This window comes from Sordaria macrospora, chromosome 6, assembly GCF_033870435.1.
Source record: "Sordaria macrospora chromosome 6, complete sequence".
NCBI lineage: Eukaryota > Fungi > Ascomycota > Sordariomycetes > Sordariales > Sordariaceae > Sordaria > Sordaria macrospora.
In genome coordinates, this window is record NC_089376.1 from 2,926,358 (window position 1) to 2,949,185 (window position 22,828).

The 22,828-nt window shown below is 52.8% G+C and overlaps 5 protein-coding genes across 5 annotated transcripts; 3 read left to right on the forward strand and 2 right to left on the reverse strand.

The window, feature by feature from the left end:
* Positions 1–3,439: 3,439 nt before the first annotated feature.
* SMAC4_03619 (uncharacterized protein) lies at positions 3,440–11,534 on the forward strand (the record flags this gene model as incomplete). The annotated part of the gene is made up of 5 exons (XM_066089982.1): positions 3,440–4,516; positions 4,578–4,637; positions 4,705–4,820; positions 4,887–8,832; positions 8,895–11,534. The coding sequence occupies exons 1-5, from the start codon at positions 4,139–4,141 to the stop codon at positions 11,532–11,534; spliced, it is 7,140 nt and encodes a 2,379-aa protein (XP_065947539.1). The 5' UTR covers positions 3,440–4,138.
* A 1,152-nt stretch (positions 11,535–12,686) lies between these two features.
* SMAC4_03620 (uncharacterized protein) lies at positions 12,687–14,832 on the reverse strand. Its single transcript, XM_003351268.2, has 3 exons — positions 14,472–14,832; positions 13,912–14,413; positions 12,687–13,836 (listed from the first exon to the last, which is right to left on the reverse strand). Exons 1-3 carry the CDS (start codon positions 14,584–14,586, stop codon positions 13,011–13,013), a joined length of 1,443 nt encoding a protein of 480 aa, XP_003351316.2. The 5' UTR covers positions 14,587–14,832; the 3' UTR covers positions 12,687–13,010.
* A 1,335-nt stretch (positions 14,833–16,167) lies between these two features.
* Positions 16,168–18,109, forward strand: SMAC4_03621 (uncharacterized protein). Its single transcript, XM_003351269.2, has one exon. The coding sequence runs from the start codon at positions 16,249–16,251 to the stop codon at positions 17,986–17,988; it is 1,740 nt and encodes a 579-aa protein (XP_003351317.1). The 5' UTR covers positions 16,168–16,248; the 3' UTR covers positions 17,989–18,109.
* Positions 18,110–19,198: 1,089 nt separating this feature from the next.
* On the forward strand, positions 19,199–19,947 carry SMAC4_03622 (uncharacterized protein; the record flags this gene model as incomplete). The annotated part of the gene is made up of 1 exon (XM_003351270.2): positions 19,199–19,947. Exon 1 carries the CDS (start codon positions 19,465–19,467, stop codon positions 19,945–19,947), a length of 483 nt encoding a protein of 160 aa, XP_003351318.1. The 5' UTR covers positions 19,199–19,464.
* Positions 19,948–20,363: 416 nt separating this feature from the next.
* Positions 20,364–22,094, reverse strand: SMAC4_03623 (uncharacterized protein; the record flags this gene model as incomplete). The annotated part of the gene is made up of 2 exons (XM_003351271.1): positions 20,364–22,005; positions 22,069–22,094. 2 exons carry the CDS (start codon positions 22,092–22,094, stop codon positions 20,364–20,366), a joined length of 1,668 nt encoding a protein of 555 aa, XP_003351319.1.
* Between the last annotated feature and the right edge of the window lie 734 nt (positions 22,095–22,828).

Below are 22,828 nucleotides of genomic sequence, written 5' to 3' on the forward strand. Positions count from 1 at the left end.
GTTCTAAATCATCTTACTGGCCTATATATTTTCTACCTCCTCTCCTATGGAGAAAGTGGGGGCAAGAGCCTTGGCTCAGCCAACTAAACCCATCCTTCCCCCCCTAGTACGCAAACCCGAAAAAGGAGGACACGCAAGAAGATCCCAAGAAGTCTCATTTCAGAAGTGACAAGGAGACCGGTAAGAGGGTTGGTTGAGGGTTAGCTAAAGACCATAAGGGTTAGATGTGAGAGAAGCATTAGTGGTGTGGTAACAGTCAGTGGGCGAAAAAGGGGCGAGCCGAGGGAGGATCATGGAGCACCCAAGACTAGAAAATAAATGAACAGGCCACTCGGGGCTGGGCCAGCAAGGGTCGCCGGTATTGCGTTTAATTCTTTTATTGATGCGGCACCCACAATCCAATTCATGTGCAATTCAACCTCGTGGGTTTCCATAAATGAACCGAACCCACTTGGTGGTGTTGGATGCACCGATGCAGGTCCCTTTTTTTTCTTCTTCAAACCTGGAATGGTGTGCGCAGGCTGCAGCCGTTGGTTGTTGTTTAAACATTTGGTTGAATGGACTGGAGATGGCGAAGAGTCGGTGAGATGAAGGTGGTGGTGCAAGTGGTGAGACGGAAGAATGGAAAAGGGACAAAAAAGGTTGACAGGGAGGTGTGACAGCCTGCTAGAATAGTGTCCAATGTTACCCAACTCCTTTGCATGACCCAATGCAGGAACAAAGTTATCCGAGCCTTTTTGCTGACCACAGTCCCCTTGACGCTTGCCCGTCTCTGTAACACAGTGCAGTGTACTTCCATTGTAATGACAGTGTAATGTAAGATAGGTATATAAGTTGTGTAACGTACCTTACACTATCGCATCTGGATCTCGCACCAAGCGGGACGGGACCTGTAAGGTATGCAAGGTATGATGTAAGAATGGCATTGTCCTACCCATTGTGCACTTTGCTGGAGTGTTTGATGCCATCATTGGCATGTCGAGATGCAAAAGTAGGTAGTACAGACGGAATTGCGGCACAGAGCGGGATATTGCCTGCCATATGATGGTGCCTCACCTCCATCGACAATAATCTGCGTGAGTGCGATTCCATTACTATATCAGAATAATCCTGTTAAACCCGCCCTTTAGAGCGGACCAACGGTGCCTTGGATACGAGCAGTCCCCGTACCGCCCTTGCCGTCTTAACCCGTAGCGTCATAGTTCGGGTGCTAAATTACGCGAGATTTTCTCGAATTTTCCCGAGCAGAAAAGCACGGTCCACCCTTGCCCACTTTCATCCACTCTGCTCGGCCGGCCAACCCCTTTCTGGCCGTGGGGACCTAGTGCCTGGTGGTTTCTCCCGATTCACGACTGTACCGCTTGTCCGATCCACCAAGCAACACTTTTGGCAGCCCACTGCAGCCCACTGCAGCCCACCCATTTCCACCACTCACTCTTTGCCAATCAATCAGAAACCCGGCTATTCGTTCCGCCGTCGGTTCAGCCAAAAAGTGGAAGGGTTATGTTTCTGGTTGTTGAAGATGGATGGCAACCACCAAGAAGAAACCACCAAATGCAAGAGCGAGACGTGAAGCCCGTCAATCTGAAGCCCAGGAGGGCTGTTGGTGCGGGGATGGGCCATGAACGTCAGTGGCAGGCTGCCCGCTGGAAGTGGAAGGGAATGGCGCCCAAAAAAGAACAGCAACCACGGGAGATGGGGGAGAGGCCACTGACCAGAAAGCAACACCACCTCCCTCTGTCCAATACCCGACAAGCAGCGCCTCATCCACCAAGTCGTATTGCTCGACAGCGTGGTCTAGCTCAATCCTTATTGGCATTTCGCAGATCGCCACCTCCCCACTCCAAAGATTGGGAGGCGTCAGGAAACGACCAGGGCAGCACCACGGTGCCACCACTACGGCGAAACACCCACCACCACAGGTGTACAGAAGACTACAGGTAACAGGCCGAGACAGGCTGACAGGCAGAACAGGCTACAGGCTACACAGACTCAGAGAGAGCCCTGTGAGTAGCGACTCGATTCGAACATGGAAGAATGGAAGAATACCACTCCTCTGCCAAGAAAAGCGAGCTCCAACAAAGACAAGGCTTCGTCTCGTACCATGAAACTGAACCCATCGGCTGCCAGGTTGCTCCCCTTCTTCCTGCTGTCCGGGTTCCGGAGAGTAGTAGTGTAGTTGTTGGCTGCTGTCTCTTATGTCCCGTCATTGTTCTTGGCCTTGTTCTCCTCATCCGTATCGTACGCTGGCTGACTCTTTCTGCGACGGACCACAGGCACACACACCTACTGGAGCAAATAGCAACACACTTGGAACGGCGTACACTACATCGCCCGTCCCTCGTCCCTCCTACCCACGTGCTGCTACAGTACACTAGTACCGCGCCGATATATAACATATACAAACATGTGCCGACGCAGCCACAAGGCACAGAAACATTATTAAAGAAACACTGAGAAGGCCAGAGCCGCAGCCTGCTATTTGCTACAGTGGTGATAAAGGTGGGTGGTAGTGGTGGTCCGTTGCCCGGCCGGTGTGGTTGTTCCTGAGCGTTCAGGCCTTCCGATTGGCCAATCAGACCATGTTCTGTTCGACCACTGGCCCGTAATCCGCCAAGGGATGCCAAGTTTCCCACCAACCCCACCACCCAGGCAACCAGGCACTGTTTGGACTCCAGGCTCCCACATCTCACCTCGCACCTCACCTCACGAAATCTCCTACACTAGAGACTTGGGTCGCTCGTATCGCACACACTACGCTGGCGTGGTGTATCTATGGACACCACGGAGTGGTATGGCACCCGTTGAGTGCAACTACACTACAACTACACAGTAACTCAGTTACGACCATCTGATATCGAGGCCGGATTGGCCTGGTCAGTGCGGCAGAGCAAGGGGTCGAGAGTTATCCAAAAAGCCCCAAAAACAGCACTGGAAAAATGTTGTTTTTGCCAAGAAGTCCCGTCGTTCTGTCGCCTCATCTCTCTCGCACTGGCCACAAGATCCCTCCAAAACCCGGGAGCTCGACAATTGTTGGCCGTCGGATGGCCTAGCATGTCGTCGAATTAGCCAATGGCACGGAGATAGCGAAAGTCTGGGAATCGAGATGATGGACAATCCAGCGAGAAAAGCACTTTTTAGTGTAGGAAAACACCGAGGGTCTCGCACAGCAAGGCCTCTCTAGCCTCCCACTGCCTCTTTAGCCTCGACTAGCCTCTAGGGGCCTCCTCCTATGGTAGGGCCTATCGCGCCCCCATCAACCGCGTCAAAAACTTGCCCATGCCGCCCCTGTCTGATGGAGATCCGGTGGCGTTCTGCTAGAACTAAACGCTGTGATGTGTGGGATGGTCAAGCACAGTCGAGAACCAAACCCAAGAAGCACTACGAAATGGTGCCAAACGCTCCAAAACAGCCCTGACGCCTGACCAGAGACGCTACTGGGCAATTTGGACGGCTTCTTCGTCGCAGAACCACCTGGACGGGTGAGAGAATGCCGTTGTGCCTCCTTTTCTGGGCTCCTTGAACGTTTCGCTGGTGGGCCGTTCGGACGACATGACACCCTAGACACCGCCGAATAGGGGCCGCACAGTACGGCAACCAGGTCGCTTGACGTCGAGTGGGCCGGCCGGCGCCCCCTATCGAGTCCCCCTACTGGCTGCCACTGGTCGACGGCACCCCTGTCCACCGTGCATCACAAATGGGCGGAAGACACGGATGTGCCAACAACCATGAACGCATCCGAGCTTTGGCAAGCCATCAAAGTTGCCCCAGAATGGCTGAAGCCCCTTTTGCTGGTGGGCCTCTCAAAAGCTCAGTGTTCATGTCGTGGGGTTGCCAGCCACCAAAGGACGGCCAGATCCGTTCGTTACGTATCCAACACCTTGGAGCAGCCAGCACATCTTTTTCCTTCTCCTCAAACTCACGTTCCATAATCTGTATCGTCCTTCATTCGCGTGGCTTGTGTTGGAGATTTTGGGCCGGTTCCGTCGTCGTCGTTCGTTTTACACACACGTTTACACGCCTATTGCCTACCTACCTACCTACTACTACTGCTGCTACTACCACTACTTATCCCGTCTTTCGTTACAGTACTTCATTTTTCCTGTCGCTCCCCATGAAGTGGTGAGCGACGGTGACGATGACTCGTCTTGCGTTGTTTTCGATTCGCGCTCTCTTCACATTAGCGACAACATTCACACTCACTGACGCCCTAAAATACGATGCCAAAGAGATAGAATACAATCTCAACCGGAACAAAACCGCCACAAATCCTCTCGACTACTGGGGCGACCGAAAAGAGGATGAGCCGGACTTTGAATACACCCAGTCGCCCAAAAACTGGCGATTTCCCTTCTACACTGTCTTCGTTGACCGCTGGATAAATGGCGACCCGGAGAACGACAACATCAATGGCACCCTTTACGAGACCGATATCATGAGCAATCAGCTCCGGTTCGGCGGTGACGTGGAAGGCATAATAGACTCTCTGGATTACATTCAGGGACAGGGAGTCAAGGTACGAACTTGCCGGCTGCTTGAACCCCAGGAAAGGCAAATACTGACAAAAGACACTACAGGGAATCTACATTGCAGGATCCCCTTTTATCAACCAACCGTGGGGTGCGGATTCGTACTCGGTAAGTTTCTCAGCATCAGCTTCCAGCCGCTCGACAGAACTCAAAGCTGACCGTTTCTGCTTGCCAGCCACTGGACTTGACCTTGCTCGATAAGCATTTCGGTACTATAAAAAAATGGCAGGAGACGATCGACGCCATCCACGCTCATGGCATGTGGGTTGTCATGGATAATACAATGGCAACGTAAGTGAAGCGTGGCTCCGAACTCTTGCTTCTCCCCGTCGCGGTGATAGCTGACCTGATTTGTAGCATGGGTGATCTCATTGGTTTCGAGGGTTACCTGAACACGAGTACACCTTTCAAAGAGAAGGAACACAAGGTCTTGTGGAAGAGCGATCGGCGTTATTTGGACTTCGACATCGGCAACGAATACAACGAGACATGCGACTATCCAGTGTTCTGGAACGAAACTGGCGAGCCGGTCTTGCCCGAGCAGACCAAGGACCTCGTGGGATGCTACGACAGCGACTTCGATCAATACGGTGATATCGAAGCCTTCGGTGTTTTCCCGGATTGGCAGCGCCAGCTTGCCAAGTTCGCCTCCGTCCAGGACCGTCTCCGCGAATGGAAGCCCGACGTGATTGCCCGACTCGCCCGATTTTCCTGCATGACGATCGGCATGTTGGACATCGACGGTTTCCGTATCGACAAGGCCGTCCAGGTTACGGTTGACGCCCAGGCTTATTTCAGCAGCGCGATGCGAAAGTGCGCAAAGGAACAGTTCAACAAAGACAACTTCATCGTCGTCGGAGAAATCACGAGTGGTAACAATTTGGGATCTATCTACCTTGGCCGCGGTCGCCAGCCCAAGCCAGCCGCGGAGCTTTTGAAGGACCCCAAGAAGGCCATGACCCTCAACACTTCGACCACCGATGTCTCCAAGTACTTCATTCGCGAGAAGGGCAACAGTGCTCTCGATGCTGGCGCGTTCCATTATTCCATCTATCGTTTCATGACCCGCTTCATGGGCTTGAGCGGCTTCCTCAAAGCCGGCTACGATTTGACCACGGACTGGATTGAGACCTGGCACGAAATGCTCGCAACAAACGACTTCTGGAATGCCAACACTGGTGAATTCGATCCTCGCCATCTCTACGGTACAGCCAACCAGGACGTGTTCCGCTGGCCAGCTATTGAAAAGGGCACCGAGCGCCAGCTTCTTGGCACTTTCATCACCACCTTCCTCTTGCCAGGCGCCCCCCTGATGTATTATGGTGAAGAACAGGAGCTGTACGCGCTGGACGGCACGGCCTCCAACTATGTCTACGGCCGTCAGTCTATGGGCCCCAGCCCGGCATGGATGACCCACGGATGCTTCGCGTTGGAGAGCGATCTCTTCGTCGATTGGCCCATCACCAAGGGTAGGGATGGTTGCAAAGACAAGTCCGTTGGTTGGGATCACCGCAATCCCGCTGCGCCTGTGCGCAACATCTTGAAGCACATGTTCGCCATGCGGAACTCTTCCGAACTTGGAGTCCTGGAACACGGCTGGTTGCTTGAAAAGCTTTCCAACAAGACCGATTTCACGGTCCTTCCAGGCAGCTTTGACCCCACGGAACGTGGCATCTGGAGCGTCGTCCGTGGGCTGTATCCTGGGGTGCAAGACAACCTCAAGGACAAGCCAGTCTGGTTTGTTTATCATAACCGTGAGAACACAACGACTTACAAGTTCGACTGCACCAAGAAGGAGGAAGCATTCCTTTCGCCCTTTGATGCCGGAGCCAAGATCAAGAACCTGATGGACGATGGCGATATCATTACGCTGTCTTCGTCCGACGTCAAGAACAACTATTCCAGCTCCGGCAAGAATATGGGCTGTCTCTCAGAGGTTACCCTGTCGCCGTTCGAGTTCCGTGTCTATGTGGATGAACCCGAGGACCGCTGGTTGAAGCCGACACCGATGATCACCAAGTTTTCGCCAGGACACGACAGGCCTATTGACTCGAAAACAGCGAACCGCAAGATTGACATCGCGTTCGAGTTCAATACCCAGATGGACTGCGATAGCGTGACGGACGCCCTCACTGTCAAGTTGACCCAGAATGGAGTGGATGAACCTAAGACGCTCTCTTGGACCAAGCCCGAGTGCGGGCCTTTTACACCAAAGGATGAGGACAAAATCAAGTACGTAGGAGCCATCAACTCGGGCTGGAGGTGGTCCGCTACTTTGACAGATGTCGATGATGGCATCCTCAAGCTCACGGTTGGTCCCACCGCCAAATCCACGGCGAAGGAGGGAGGGCTGGCGACTGGTACCCGGGATCACTTCTTGCTCAGATTTGGCAAGCCTACCAATCCTGTTGTGCATGGAGTTGACGCAAGCTACAACTGGGAGCTTCTTCAGAGCGAAGGCAACAATGGGTACAAGATCAAGCATAGCGCGGCCGGCGCAACGAAATGGCGTTACAGCACCAACTTCGGATCTACATGGAGCGAATGGTATGATTATGACGGCAGCGACATCACTGTTAACGGCCAAAAGTGGGAGGGAACGGATTTGCAGGCCTGGGAGGGCAAGCATATCCAAGTCCAATACTTCAGCAAGCCTTTGGGTTCATCGGCGTTCATTCAGCACTCGGACAAGGGTATCAACTACCAGCGTGTATTACCGCACATCAAGCTTCACGGTCCCTTCAACAAGTGGGGTTACGACAGCGGCCTGCCGGGTTCGATGGATCTTGTCGGCGACAACACCTGGTCGTTGCATTACATGTATGAATGGCCGGCCAACTTCCAGCTCAACGTCTGGGGTATCAACCCAGACAACCAGCCCGATGTCTCCTTCATCTTTGGTGATATTGATGGCGACCACGTTGTGGACCGCCTGCCCCCTAGCAGTCTTGCAAATAACGTCATCAACATCACTGATCCTCCCCCGATGCCAGCTCTTGCATGGAAGGTTTACTACAACGATGCTACCTGGTCTTACCGTTTGGAGCCGGTTGGTAACATGAATATCCAGATTGCTCTTTTCTTCCTCTTTGCAATTCTGCCTGTGGCGTTGGCATGCCTCGCTGGCTGGATCTACGTCACTAGTTTCTACCAGGTCAAGGTCAACAAGTCCGGTTTCGCGACCAAGGGCTGGATGCCTCTCAAGATTGGCAACCTCTCGAAGCTCAACATCGCCAACGTCGGCAAGGGCGTTGAGATGAACGCCATTACACCGCCCCCGAGCAGTGCGCTCGCTCCCCTCGGTGCTGCCGGTGGCCGGAGAACCGTCTTGATTGCCACCATGGAGTACAACATTGATGACTTCAAGATCAAGATCAAGATTGGTGGCTTGGGTGTCATGGCCCAGCTGATGGCGAACGCGCTGAACCATATGGACATCGTTTGGGTCATTCCTGTGGTAGGCGACGTTGATTACCCTCTCGAGAAGATGCAAAAAGCCGAGCCCATGTACGTCGATGTTATGGGCCAACCCTATGAGATCGAGGTCTACTACTATGTCGTCAAGAACATCACCTACGTCCTTCTCGATGCTCCCATCTTCCGCAAGCAGACCAAGGCCGACCCTTATATCGCCCGTATGGACGATATCGAGTCCGCCATCCTATACGCTGCGTGGAACAGCTGTATCGCCGAGTCTATCCGCCGCTTCCCAGTCGACATCTACCATATCAACGATTACCACGGTGCCGCCGCTCCCCTCTACCTCTTGCCCCAGACCATTCCCGTCTGTCTTTCGCTCCACAACGCCGAGTTCCAGGGTATGTGGCCTATGCGTACCCCCGAGGAAGCGAAGGAAGTCTGCGAGGTTTTCAACCTGCCGCCTGAGGTCGTCAAGGATTACGTTCAGTATGGTTCCGTCTTCAACTTGTTGCACGCTGGCGCCAGTTATCTCCGTATTCACCAGCGTGGTTTCGGTGCTGTCGGTGTGTCCCGCAAGTACGGTGATCGTTCATTGGCTCGTTACCCTATCTTCTGGTCTTTGAAGAACATTGGCCAGCTTCCCAACCCCGATCCTTCCGATACCGCCGACTGGGATCCCAGCCAGGATGCCAATGACCAAGCCAAGGGCGTCGAGGTTGACCAGTCATTCGAGGAGAAGAGAGGAGAGTTCCGTCGCCAGGCACAGGAATGGGCCGGTCTCGAGGTTGACCCTTCGGCTGAACTCTTCGTCTTCGTTGGTAGATGGTCTCTTCAGAAGGGTGTGGATCTGATTGCTGATCTGTTCCCCAGCATTTTGGAGAAGGTAAGTCAACCTCCGCTGCATACTCCCAACCGTGTAGTGTTTGCTAACAGAATCGGTAATAGTACCCCAAGACTCAGCTCATCTGCGTTGGTCCCGTCATTGATCTTTACGGTCGCTTCGCTGCTCTCAAGTTGGAGAAGCTCATGCAAAAATACCCCAAGCGTGTCTTCAGCAAGCCCGAGTTCACGCAGCTTCCTCCCTACATCTTCACCGGTGCTGAGTTCGCCCTTATCCCCTCGCGTGATGAGCCTTTCGGTTTGGTCGCTGTCGAGTTCGGTAGAAAGGGTGCCTTGGGTGTCGGTGCTCGTGTTGGTGGTCTCGGTCAGATGCCTGGTTTCTGGTACACTGTCGAGTCCATGACGCCCTCCCATTTGATCCAACAGTTCAAACAGGCTATTGATTCCGCCCTTGCCTGCAAGCACAACAAGAGAGCCGTCATGCGTGCGTGGTCCGCCAAGCAACGTTTCCCCGTCGCCCAGTGGGTTAAGCAGCTCGATGATCTGTACAGCGAATCTATCCGTATCCACATCAAGGAACAGAAGAAGAAGAAGATGGAAGTCCTGAGCCCTGGCCTTAGCGTTCCTGGTGCCTCGTCGCGTGCTAGCTACGCCGATCCTGGCAGCGGTCGCTCGTCTCCTGGTCCTCTCGCTATGCCCTCTCGTCCCGTTACCCCCACGCTCCGCGATCTCGCTTCTCCCGATCTCCCGACACCGGGTGCCCCCTGGGCAGGCGGAAGGTCCGAGTCACCAGGAGTCCGCGACTCGACTGCGAGCTCCATTGGCGGAAACTTCTACTTGCAGCCTAACGGTGCTCGTGAAAGCACCATGAGTGTCGACAGCTTTGCGATCCGTGCCCAGAATGGAGGACCCATGTCACCTGGCCTTGGTTCCGATGGCGGCCTTGCCTTCCCTCGTCCTGCGTTCTCACAGGCCCACCGCAACAGCAGCCTCCTCAGTCTTCCGGACGTTGTGGGTGACCGTCACGATCTCAAGCTCCAGAAGGTTGACCAGTTTTTCAACGATACCAACGGCGAATACTATGCGGAATTCGAGCAGATGCTCGAGGCCTTGACCGCTGGTAACTCTTCTAGCGACCTCTGCATTGAAACCTTCTTGAAGAAGAGTGAAAAGGAGTGGTTTGCGAGGTACAGAGACGCCAAGCTTGGTCGCCACAGAGACGCCAGCCGTATGGGCCGGAGTCCTGGAGGTAGCAGACCCGAGTCGAGAAACGGGGATCGCAGCGAGTCAGTTGTCAGCCGTGGCCGCCAACCTATGCGCAGCGCTACCCCCAGTGGCTTGGCTAGGTCTGTCTTCGAGGAGTCGCCACCGGGTGGACGCAACGATTACGATGATGAGTTCTTGTTGGGTGACGGCTACCAGGCTCCCACTGGTCTCAAGAAGCTCCTCTCCGTTCGCATCGGTGACTGGCCGCTTTACTCGTTCTTCCTCGCTCTTGGGCAAATCATCTCCGTTAACTCCTACCAGATCGTCCTGTTGAGTGGCTCGCAAGCTCAAACGCCTGAGAAGCTCTACACGGTTGCCGGTGTCTACATCGCTACGTCCCTCATGTGGTGGGGTATGGAGCGCAACTTCAAGTCGGTCTACGCTCTGTCTGCTCCCTGGTTCTTCTTCGGTCTCGCCTTCCTCCTTCTCGGTGTCGCGCCATTCCTTGATGACTGGAAGGCGGCTGACGGCATGACAAGCGCGGCTACCGCCTTTTACGCGGCTGGAGCCAGTCATGGCGCCTTGTCGTTCGCCCTCAACTTTGGTGACGAAGGTGGTGCTCCTACCAGGCAGTGGATCACTCGTGCCCTGATCGTTTCCGGTATCGCCCAGGTCTACTCTCTTGGTCTCTGGTACTGGGGTGCGACTGTGTCGAGCGAGGCTCAAACCATGACCAAGTTCATTGGCGAGTCGGGCGTCCCTCTGGCCCTTGTTATCTGCATCCCGATTGCCGTCTTCCTCTGGGCAATTGGCGTGATTCTTTACGTCGGTCTGCCAGACTTCTACCGCCAGTCTCCGGCCACGATTCCCGGCTTCTACATCTCGCTGTACCGCCGTAAGATTGTGCCCTGGTTCTTCGTCATGATCATCCTCCAGAACTACTGGCTTTCGGCGCCCTACGGCCGCAGTTGGGGCTTCTTGTTCGCGACGCAGTTCATCCCCAACTGGGGTGTCTTCCTGATGGCCCTCGGTTTCTTCGTGGTGCTTTGGAGCATCGTCCTCTATGGTTTCTCGTACTTCTCGGACGAGCACACGTGGCTCCTGCCCATCTTTGCCATTGGTCTCTGCGCTCCTCGCTGGGCCCAGGAGATGTGGGGTACTAGCGGTATCGGCTGGTACCTCCCATGGGCCGGCGGCCCTGTTGGCTCGGCCGTCCTCTCCAGGTGTCTCTGGTTGTGGCTGGGCCTGCTAGACAACATCCAGGGCGTCGGTCTCGGCATGATGCTGCTGGCGACGCTGACGAGACAGCACGTGCTGACGGTGCTCATTGGCGCCCAGGTGATCGGTTCCGCGTTTACGATGATTGGACGCGCGACGAGCCCCAACGCTCTGTCGCCCAACACGACTTTCCCCGATTTCTCGCAGGGCTTGTACCCTGGCGTTGCCAGCCCGTACTTCTGGGTTTGCTTGATTTTCCAACTGATTATCCCAGTTGGATTCTTCAAGTTCTTCAGAAAGGAACAGGTGGCGAAGCCATAAATGACCACCATTTTTTTTTTTTTACATCTCTTTATTTTAATGGCGGAGTTGAGAGTAGTTGCCGGCGATTTCGGGTGGTGCAGTGGTGCGGCGGCGATGTGGCTGGGAGTTGTGTGGTACGGTCATATCAGGTCATAGGTGATGGTGATGGTGGTTTTTGGAAAGTTGTGGTCTAAACCGGTGGTGTTTTTTTTGGATACTGCACACACGCACACACGCATACACGCACGTATACGCACACACACACATTATACGCAAAAGGCTACTACTCTCGCGCGCAACAAGCATATTATTTACATATCATATATATTTTTGTTTTTTATCCCACAGCATCATTACCAGCATCATCAAAGAGTGCGCAAGCGTGTGCGTGTGTGTGTATGTGAGCGTCTGAGAGAGAGAGGGTGGGAGGGATGTGAAAATGAAAAAAAGGGGAGGGATTGATCACATCATCGTCGCTTTTGGGATAAAGAAAGAGCCACCATGCTTTTTCTGTGTTTTTGCTTTCCTTTCTTTTTCATGTCTGTCAGTCAGTCACTCTGTCTCTTGTCTCTTGTCATTTGTTTACTTGTCATTTTATTTTGCGGCGTCCATAACCTATAGAAGAGAGAGCGTTTCGAAAACGGGGAACGAAAGGAACTGAATAAAGGAAGGGAAAGAAAGGAAGGAAAGGAAAGGAAGGAAGGAAGCGACTGTCTCGTCGGTTTTCGTTGTTACGAAAAAAGAGAGAGCAAGCAACGTTTTCCTTTTATTTTATTACCATTGCAAATGGTTATTCTTTTGTACATATATAGTCTTTATACGATTTTGTTAATAGATGGGATACATAAGTAAAATAAACACATGATCATATCTTACTGCTGTCGGTTGTAACTTTGAAGGTGACTAATTACCCCGCGACCCTCCTCACTCGATACCGTTCGTCAGTCAGTTAGTTATGCTCTTCGATGGAAACAACCAAGAGCAGGAAGAAAGAGATCTTGGGTTTCAACATCGTTGAAGTTGAAGGGGTGATTAATCAACTTCGGTTGGGGGTGCTTAGAATATCCAAGTAGGCTCTTGGTTAGCCAGTGGTAGAAGAAGTAAGCTTGAGGTATTTGGACCGTAATGGATGTAGTCTTGCTAAGTAACTGATGCTAAACAAGGACATAAGAACGGGCGAACAAGTCTAGGTAATGTATGTGTATACCTTGAAGCATCACGTCTCATTTCCATCTAGACTCATGAGCAGCGTGGTGTCGCATAAAAAGGTGGTATCATCAAGTTCTCGAGTTCTATATATACAAGAAGAAATTACCTTCCCTAGATATCTCCAGCCCAAGATCTATTCTATTCATCCGTCTCGTATCATACGGCAAAGATATCCAAAAACCCAACAAAAATGTAATCTAAGTTGTACTCTTACAAAATTCATGAACATAACCACACTCATACCCCTTTCAAACACCCTCATTCATCAAAAGTCATCACATCACCTCAATCCCCCAAACTCATAAAACCCCAAACGGCAATCCCGCCCGCCAATAACAACACGGTACAAATAGCCGCCCCGGCCTTATCCGCCGTAGTAATCGGCTTCATCTCCTCCTCCTCCGACGACGAGCCCCTACTTCCCGTTCCCGCATTCGGATCTCCCTTACTGATCCCCCCCGTCTGGTTGGTGGCGGGGGGATCCGCCTGCTCAATCAACAAACTGCTCACAGCCGCGAGGACATCCATGGCCTCTCCGGCACCCGTGGTCTTGTCCACGGCCGGATCGACAAACGCGCCCTCGGACCAGTAAAACCCACACACCCTGCCCGTGGCTCCGCCGGTGCACTGCTTCGCGGCTGCTTCGGCCGAGGTCTTGAGGACCGGCAGAATGGTGTCCTTCATAAAGGGAGCAACCTGCGCCACCGTCGCCATCCACCGGTGCACGTAGCCCTTGAAGGATAACATGTCCGGGGTGCAGGCGCCGTGGCGCGTCTCGCAGGGGAGTTCGAAGGCGATTCCCTTGGGGAAGAAATCTCGCAACAAACCCTCGGTGAGCTTCTCGACGCGGGTTTTCCAGACGTTGTCCGAGTCACCGTCCGTGTAGTTGTACATGAAGGCGGCGCCTTGAGCTAAAATGGCCGCGTTGTAGCTGAACTGCGCCTTGTTGATGTCCGTGCAGTTGTGCCCGACGTGTCCGCCGTCGTAGACTTTCCACGACTCGTGGTCGATGTAGTTGACGTTGTAGAGCCACTCGAATTGCTTGGTGGCCCAGGTGGCGTAGGTTTCGTTGCGGGTGTAGCGCGCGAGACGGGCGCCGAGGTTGAAGAAACTGCCGGGGATTTGGTCAGCTGGAGGAGGGAGGGGACTTGGAAGCCCCTCAAATTGGGGCGGGATGTACACTTACATTGCGTTGGCAATGGTATTCTTGTAGTCGTAACCGTTGTTGGCGAGAGGGATCTGCCACCGTAGACCACCGTTGCAAGTGTCGTCGTGGCGTTCAGGCGCGGCTTGGGTGGCCCAAACGGCCTGAGCAAGGGCAAGCCACTGCGGTTGGTCATCGGGCGGATTGGGAAACTTGTTCTCGGCGGCGAGCATGGCGGTCATGCCCCAGAACCCTTGGTCGTCGTTTCCGAGCGAGGCCGTGTAGTTCAAGGGCTGGAAGTCGCGCCTGTCGCCGACCTGGTGAAGAATGCCCTGGATGACAACATCGTTGTAGGTGGTGTCGCCGGTCAAGTGCCAGTAGTCGACCACGGTGCCCATCAGGGCGCCGCCTTCCCACCAGTAATAGTCGCCCTTGCCGTCGGAGGGCGGCCCGGGCAGAATACCTGGGATTTCGCCCGACTGGTTGCCCTTGTAGAACAGCATAGTGTCGTATGCTAAGGTTTTGGCAGAGGCGCGGATGTTATCTGAGGGAGTGTGTTAGTTGCGTCTGCATTAGGTGGAAGTGCTCAGTTTGCTCAGTACCTGGGGTATCGACTGCGTAGCCTTGGGCATTTGCTGCCGGCAGCAAACAGCCTGTGGCGACGAGAAGAGCTGTGAACCATCTCACCCCTCTTGGTGATGTTATTGTCGTCATCATGTATAGTGTTTCTCTCTTATCTGGTTGTCGGCCCTCAACCCAGGTCGATATTCAATCTCTTCAAGATATCCCGGGGATAATATGTCCTCCTCGTCGTCGGTAATAACAATAAGAGTGGATGATGCACTGGCAAACTATCCAATGCGAAATCCAAGAGATTGTAAGAAAGAATGGCTGCGATTAAGACCAAAGAGAATGTGCTTTAACGAATGACTGGTATTACTAGACCGACGTAATGTTGGTCTAGGACTACCTTGAACAGCGCACACAACAAAGAACGGAACGCTACCTCTACAGTTTGCGACTTATTTGTTAAAGTAAAAAAAAAAAAGAGCAACAAGAAAATCTGGAGACCTGACAGTTTCAGACATTGAAGTCGGGAGAGTGGGTACTATTCCCGATGACGCGGCGGAAGGGGTTCTCGGTTCCGGAGAAGGCCTGGAGATAAGATAACCGGCGAGCGGAAGTGGGCAGTGCAATATGATGGGCACTCAATTCCCACCTCACCCCTTATTGTGCGAGCCGTGGTGGATGGTGGCTTCCATGTTGGACCTGAAGATCTGCCTCTCCGGTCCTTCCCATCACGGCATTGCTCCGTTGTGGTGAAATCAGGTTCGCGGCCAGTGGTGTGGTCGTAATCTGTAACGCTAATCCCCACGTTACGTAAAATACCGTATACGTTTCTGAAAGGTACGTCCGGTCAATCGTTATTCCAATCGCCTGCACTAAGGAGCAAACAGGGACAGGAAACATTGATACGACAGATCGTCACCCGTTCTAGGGGATAAAACAGATGGGGACTGGCAATCTGAATTCTGCGCGGGATGTTCAAGGTCGCTTCTGGAAAATGCAAGAAGGGCGTTTTATTTTTTATATAAAATGCGCGATGTTGATCAACTTCTCTGAGCTCGAATGTATTGTTGAAGGGACGTTTGTGAGGTAAAAGCGCCGTTCGTGCCGTTCGGTATGAACCCTGATCGCCCTTCCACTACTATTTAAGAACCTCAGCGCTTGGGGCGCAGTCAAGTTTACCCCATACACAGATGAATAACAACCTCTATCATCCAAGGCAGAAGGAGCGACTGGTAGAAGTTGAAAGTCCAATTGACACTTACTTTCTTCCCTCGCCATAATCTTCCTCCTTTGACCGAGTTGGAACCCTCTTTACCCTTTCCAACTTCGTTCTTGCGCTGTCTCATTTTCCAGCAATCGACTTCCGTCTTCGGTTCGTTTCTTCTCCTGCCGACAGAATTACTTCAAGACGAGACTGCATATAGCTAGCCCCCTCGTGATAATGACGATCCTCGTTTCCTCGAGTACGAAATGAAGCTGTTATGAACTGTCGAAATGGCTCTGTTGAAACATGTCAACATGAATGCGACATTGTCATCAACCATTTGAGGATGCCGTAGGTTAACAAGTCTTCTTGGCGACGTTGGTGATACAACCCCGGATTTCGATTCCCGCCCTACGCGGTCATGTGGAACCGCCGACGACGCTAACACGGCCCCGCTTCCCCGCCCATACCAGGCCGAGCATCGGCGCCGCCCTCCCGAGCACCTCCGAGGATGATTCACAGCTTCCGCTTTCACAGTCAGAGAGACCACCCCTCCATTCTACGCACCGGACCGGGCTTGCCAGCTACTGCTGTTTTACGAAAAGATGGCAGCACGTCAAGTGCTGGGCTTTCCGCGAGCACGGCTCACTCTCACTCCCCATTCCCGGAACCTGATTCCCTCAGTACAGCGACAACATCGGCCAACCTTTGCTCCCCAGGCCTATCAGTCGACACGATGGGCATCACAACAATCCAATAATATCCCCGAGGGGAATGGACAGGAAAAGCCCAATCCGCAACGCCCGATTACCAGAGAAAAATGGATCATCATTGTGTTGTCGACGATGCTCTTTGTGGATGTTTCAAAAAGTTATTGGAAGGACTTGTTGGAGAAGGACGAGCGTTCACTGGAAAAGCCGACCTACGCAAGCCACAAAGAAATGCTTGAAGCTGCAAACGAGATTGCTCAGGTCCTGGGACAAGACGCCGTCACATACGATACCGATGTTCTTGAACACCACGGCCATTCGGACTGGTCAACATCCAACTCACCCGGGCGTGCCGTCTCCGTTGTCTACCCACGCACAACTGACCACGTATCTGCCATCGCCCGTATATGCAGTGCTCGCAATGTCCCCATGGTTCCCTTTGGCGCTGGTTCCAGCGTTGAGGGCAACTTCTCCCAGCCATATTCCGGCATCTGCATCGACTTCACCTACATGGACAAGGTCATTGCCTTCCACCCAGATGACATGGACGTGGTCGTTCAGCCGGGCGTTAACTGGGTTGATCTCAACAACCAGATCGCCCATACAGGGCTCTTCGTGCCTTTGGACCCCTCTCCCACTGCCACGGTTGGTGGAATGGTCTCAACCAATTGCTCCGGCACCAACGCCATGCGTTACGGGACTATGAAAGACTGGGTGCTCAACCTGACCGTCGTCCTCCCCGATGGTCGGGTCATCAAGACACGTCGGCGGCCTCGCAAGACATCGGCTGGCTACAACTTGACTTCTCTCTTTGTCGGCGCCGAAGGTACTCTGGGCATAGTAACCGAGGTCACCTTGAAGCTCGCTCCTATCCCCAAGGAAACCAGCGTTGCTGTCGTCTCTTTCCCTACCATTCACTCTGCCGCAGCCGCCGCTTCCAAGCTGATTCGCTCCGGGATCCAGCTCGCTGCTCTGGAGCTCATGGACGACGAGCAGATGAAATTGCTCAACATCCACGGAAGCGATGCAGTCCGCAAGCGGGCTTGGGACGAGAAGCCTACCTTATTCCTCAAGTTCAGCGGGACCACCAAGGACGCCATCAAGAGCGATGTGTCCAGCGTAGGCGAGATCATCAGACCCTGGACAGACAGCAAGTTCCACTTTGCAAAGACGAAGCAGGATGAGCTGGACCTCTGGTCTGCGCGCAAGGAAGCCCTCTTTACCATGGTAAACACTCGGCCCAAAGGCACGGAGATCTGGTCTACGGACGTGGCCGTGCCCATTTCAAGACTGGCGGAAATCATCGAAATCTCGAAGCAGGAGTGCGGATCCCTGGGCTTGTTTGCCAGCGTCATTGGCCATGTGGGTGATGGAAACTTTCACGTCTCCATGATGTACGACCCTACAGATTTGCAGCAGAAGCAGGCGGTCGCCAAGTGCGTTAAAAATATGATGACACGAGCGCTGGAGATGGAGGGTACTGTAAGCGGGGAGCATGCGATTGGTATTGGGAAGAAGGAGTGCTTGGTGGACGAGCTCGGAGAAGAGACCATTGGGCTTATGAGGCAGCTCAAGGCTTCGGTTGATCCAAAATGGATCATGAATCCGGGAAAGGTGTTTGACTGGATGGGGTAATGGGGAGGCAACCGGCGGTGGCTTCAAGCCTGAGTTCGAGGTCTAGAAGCAATGAAGTTGGCAGCGGCTCAGACAGACGACATGTGGTATTTTCTGTAACATTCGACCAGGCGTCGCTTTGACTTCTTTCAATTCGGCTCAACACACGACCCTCAAAAATTCAGCCTCGGACGGTATTCGCCCCGTCTTATATGGAGCGGTCTTCAAGTTGAATGGTCGTTATTCGCAGCAGGGGATGCCAAGCCGCTACCATCCGACTCAACAGGTGACAAGTGGTCACGATATGGCGGAGACTGAGGGAAAACATCACTAGTTGGATGACAGCTTGTGAGACTTGAGGCGAACCAATAGCGTGGGATGCCGTCGCACTGTCAAGTGAGGTTGTCATCAAGCCCTCCCTCAGCCCTACGGAACGGTCGGATATCGGACGTGCTCCACATTGAACCAAGCATGCTGCATGGCTAATTTTGACAGTGCCGCTACATCCACACCAAGCTTGCCCCGGCTAAGAAAGCCAAGCAAGTGGGGAGCCACGATGTTCGTATTCCAGCTTCTCGTTCGATTTGAGAAGTTTCCAGCAGTCCGAATAGTGGATACTTGGGGGTTGTGGTGCGGTTCGGTTGGCTGGACCTTTCCTCAATCCTCTTTTTATAAAAGAGGAAATGTTTTAATGAGACAGCGAAATATTATAAGACAATTTAAATTATAATTATAATATTAAGAAAGCTATTAATATAGCAACGCTCGCGAATTAAACGAGTACAAAATTATTCTTCAAAAATCCATCAAAATTCTAAGAAATTGAAAAGGTTTTTAGATAACTATTTTCCAATTTGTATTAATTTTAATTTAGGTGGAAAGAAATAATAAAAGAAAAGGATTCAAAGTACATTAAACTTTAAATTGCTAAGATGCGCTTTGTAAATGCACTCATTCGATTTTGGTAGCCAAATAATACCCTTTTATTTGCTAACCTTTTTTCAATAGAAATACAAGCTCAAATTTTTGTATTTCGTTTTCTGATACAAAGAAAAGCGTATATAATTTTTAGTAGAATTTGGAAAATCCTGGCGCAGTTTTGATACAATATGTTTTGGTTGTACTATTGAATTTCTTAGTGCTTTGGCTGTAATTCAGATTGTCCCATGATATTTCGCTGTCCCATTGAAAAAATTCCCCTTACTTTATAAGTAGGGGGTTAAGGAAAAGTCCCACCAATGCACCACAACCCCCAAGTATAAAGGCAACCCATTTCCCGGGTCCTCTTACATCCTTGTTGTGAACTCCACATCGCCAAATCCTCGGGACCCGTACGTCAGGAGATCTTTTTCAATAGAAGACGAATACAAATATCTCACGAAAAGCACCCTTCTTTCCCGACTTTCTTCCTACCCGATTCCTTCGTCTGCATCCTACACATCCAATTAACTTCACCGCCGCCACCACCACCACCACCAAAAATCAAACACAACAACAATGCAACTCACCACCCTCCTCACCGGCGCTCTCGCCACCTTCCTCACCCTCGGAAGCACCGCCTCTGCCGCGCCCGCCTCTGCTTCTACTCCCTATGAAGCCGGCAACACCAAGCGCGTCCCCACCCTCGGCGGCTTCCGCCTCTCCACCGCCGACACCTGCCCCATGGACCTCAGCTCCCAGAACTGGGAGTTCTATACGGTCAACTTTGGCGCTGCCTGCGGCGAATGCACGATTCCCAAGCGGCAGTGGACCGGCAACGGCACCGAGACGCTCGATGCCCGCACCATCAGCGACGCCTACCTCAACCCCAAGTGCCAGATCACGCTGTTCCAAAAGACGGACTGCTCGGACCCCGGCATCGTGAGCGGAAGCGGCTGCTGGGCGCCCGAGGGCGGGATCAAGGCTTATAAGATCTCGTGCCCTTGGTGGGAGGAGCCAGCGATCGAGAGTGGGAACTGGTTGAGGCCTTGCTATAAGTAGGCGAAGGGAATGAATGGGATGGGATGGGATGTGATGTGATGTGATGGGGGTACGTCTAGAGGGAGAGAGAGGAAGAAGGTATTGATGAGGAAAGAGATTAATATCAGAGGAAATTATATCGGAACTTCGGAACTCCAGCGAGCGTTGTTTGAGGGGTGTGGGAGTTGACTGTAGGAAAGGCAGTGAGTGGCAGTGAAGGATATGACGTGAGCGTTTTGGGTCCATTTTCATGAGAGCAATTCGTCATTAGGAATTTTGACATTAATATCCCTTCACAATTTCATGCAGAACTGATATTGGCTTCTGCTTGTTAACTATCACCTTATCTAGTTCCTCGGCGCAATCTATCATCACCAAATATAAACCCTCCTTCTACGACACTATGTTCTACTTGCTTTGACCTCCCCTTCAACTTACTAGTGTCCCTCCCCCTCAACCACCGTCCTAGCATGCACCCTCGCCATCCAAGTCCGACTAACTGTCCTTCTGATCCTCCTTCCCCAAGCCATAAACACCAAAACCACCACATTGTTCGCCAACAACAAGCCGCCAAAGACCCCCGCAATCACCCTCCCATATCCGCTCTCCAAAATCCAATCCAGCACATTCAGCCCCATACCAAAGCTAATCGCCTGCTTCCCGACGTTCATGATAATTAGCATCTCGGACAGGTTCGCCGTGTAAGAATCCACCGCGTATGCCAGCGTCACCGTAAAGTAAAAGTACCCCCCAAACTGCGTCATGGCCACGCCCGCCATGTATGCGATCCAATGCAGATTCTTTTCGGCCGCCAGGCCAAAGACGACCTGTCCTGCGGGCGCGATGAGCATGGCGGGGAGTAAGATGGGCAAACGCATTTCGGCTTCGCGGATGCCGTTGTTGCGTTTGGTTAGGTAGGCTGCTAGCCGGTCGGATAAAGAGACGCAGGGGATGGCGAGACCGAACCCTAAAAAGGTGGCGAAGGAGTGGAAGCCTGATGAGGTGGAAGGCCAGGAGTAAGGAGGGGCGACGATTTTGAGAGGGAAGATGAAGGCGAAAGCGAAGCCGGCTAGGCCGATGTAGATGCCGTAGGTGGTGATGACCCAGAAGGTGGAGGGGACGAGGAGGTGGGTTACGGAGCGGAGGAGCATGGTGTGGATTGGTTGTTCGTTGTGAGGAGCGGCGGCGGGAGTCCAAAGGCGGAGTTGTTGGAGGAAGGGCTTGCGTGGGGGGATGATGGCGGAGTGACTGGGTGAGTCGGCTTCGATGTGATGGACAGTGGCGGCGGCGGTGGTGGTGGTGTTGGCTTCTGCTTTTGCGTTGTCCTTTTTGTCGTCATGACCACCGCGGGAGGTTGAAGATGTCGAAGGCGATGAGGGCAGCGTTCTCCGCTCGTATCTAGTCTCTTCGACAAACAAGAAGCAAAGAACCAACAAGGCCATCCCAAACGCAAACTCTACCCAGAAGAACAGATTCCACGAGAGCCCCGCCCCGAGCATCAAGCCCGAAAACAACGGACCAGTAGCCCCCACGCACAAGGCAATCGTATACCACCCCAACTTCTTCCCTCTCTCATGCAAAAAGAAAATGTCATTAACCAGCTGTACCGGCAACGCCTCACACACGCCCGACCCAAAAGCATGCACTACCCTGGCACCCATTAAGCTGCTGAAGCCGTTTGCCTTTGCTGCCCAGGCTAGCCCGACGACGTACAGCACCAGCGCTACTAACATGACCGGCCGTCGTCCAATGTGCTGATATGTAGGGATGAAGAGGACATTACTAAACCCGAATGCAAGGTTGGGGTAATTCACCAGTCCCGCAGCGGTGTTGGGTGAGATAGAGAACTGCGTAGAGAAGAGACCGATGTAAGTTGAGGGACCGATCAGAGCCGAGTTGCCGAGGAAGGAAAAGGCGGAGCAGCAAAAGAGAATCATGTGTTTCTTCCAGGAGGGCCATTGTAAAGGGTCGTTGGGGTCGGAAGATGGAACGGGAAAGAGGGATTGCCCGTAGTAGGTCTCTTCGCCGTCGAGAGGGCGGAGGTTGACGGTGCCGGGGATGTCGGCTTCGCGGGCGTGACTGGGTTTGATGGAGATGAGTGTGGAGTGGGCAGAAGGAGGGAGGATAGAGGGTTGAGATTACCTGTGAGTGTCGTGCATGACCGCCATGTTGTGGTGTCAATGCAGAGTCAGGTTTGTTGGGCTATGCTTGGGATGACAACCCCTTTTGGCTGGGCCGGGGATGTTGAAGGATGAAGACCCTTGATCAAGATGATCTGGTGAATGAAGCGGAGAAGAAGTGCTGATAAGTGAACCCTTTTTGAACACCCACTCTAATGAGGCAAAGGATTGAACATACATCATAACAGATGGTAGGTAGGTACCAGCTTCGCGGTCAGCAATGTGAGCGGCCCAGTAACCATCAAACCGGATCAAGTTCCCATCCCATTCGATCCAGAAGGACGGGACGCGGATATAGTTTGCAATATGCAATCCTACCGTCGTGGTGAGAAGTTCACGGCTCATGGTCCAGACACTTGAGAGCCAAACTTTCCAGGCCGCTGCTTTGGGCTCGCCACATGATGGAGGGCAATATAGTTGACCTTAGAGGAGTTGATCTCAGTGCCCATCCATCTACCGGCATGTGCAGCCAATACCAAGGACATACTGGGTCGGCCGCGGTATAGTCATCATATTGCATAGTTCCGTTCCTTGGGAGCGGAGCTAGACCCGTGCAGTAAGCCACTCTTCAATAGAGGTGGCCGGTCATATGGGAACACTCAAGCCGTTTGGGGTTTTTACCTGCCATGTGAAGTGAAACCAGCGCGGCTCGCTCTTCCGGACCCCGAGAACGAGACAATAATTGATAGAGTCCGAGAAGAATCTCGGCTGGCAAACGCCAA

Excerpts from the sequence above, each read along its gene's own strand:
- SMAC4_03620 (XM_003351268.2), bottom strand. The coding sequence starts at position 14,586 with ATGATGACGACAATAACATCACCAAGAGGGGTGAGATGGTTCACAGCT. Across the intron at positions 14,414-14,471 it reads CTACGCAGTCGATACCCCAG|ATAACATCCGCGCCTCTGCC; the intron begins GTACTGAGCAAA and ends ACACTCCCTCAG. Across the intron at positions 13,837-13,911 it reads AATACCATTGCCAACGCAAT|TTTCTTCAACCTCGGCGCCC; the intron begins GTAAGTGTACAT and ends AATCCCCGGCAG.
- SMAC4_03621 (XM_003351269.2), top strand. The coding sequence starts at position 16,249 with ATGGCAGCACGTCAAGTGCTGGGCTTTCCGCGAGCACGGCTCACTCTC.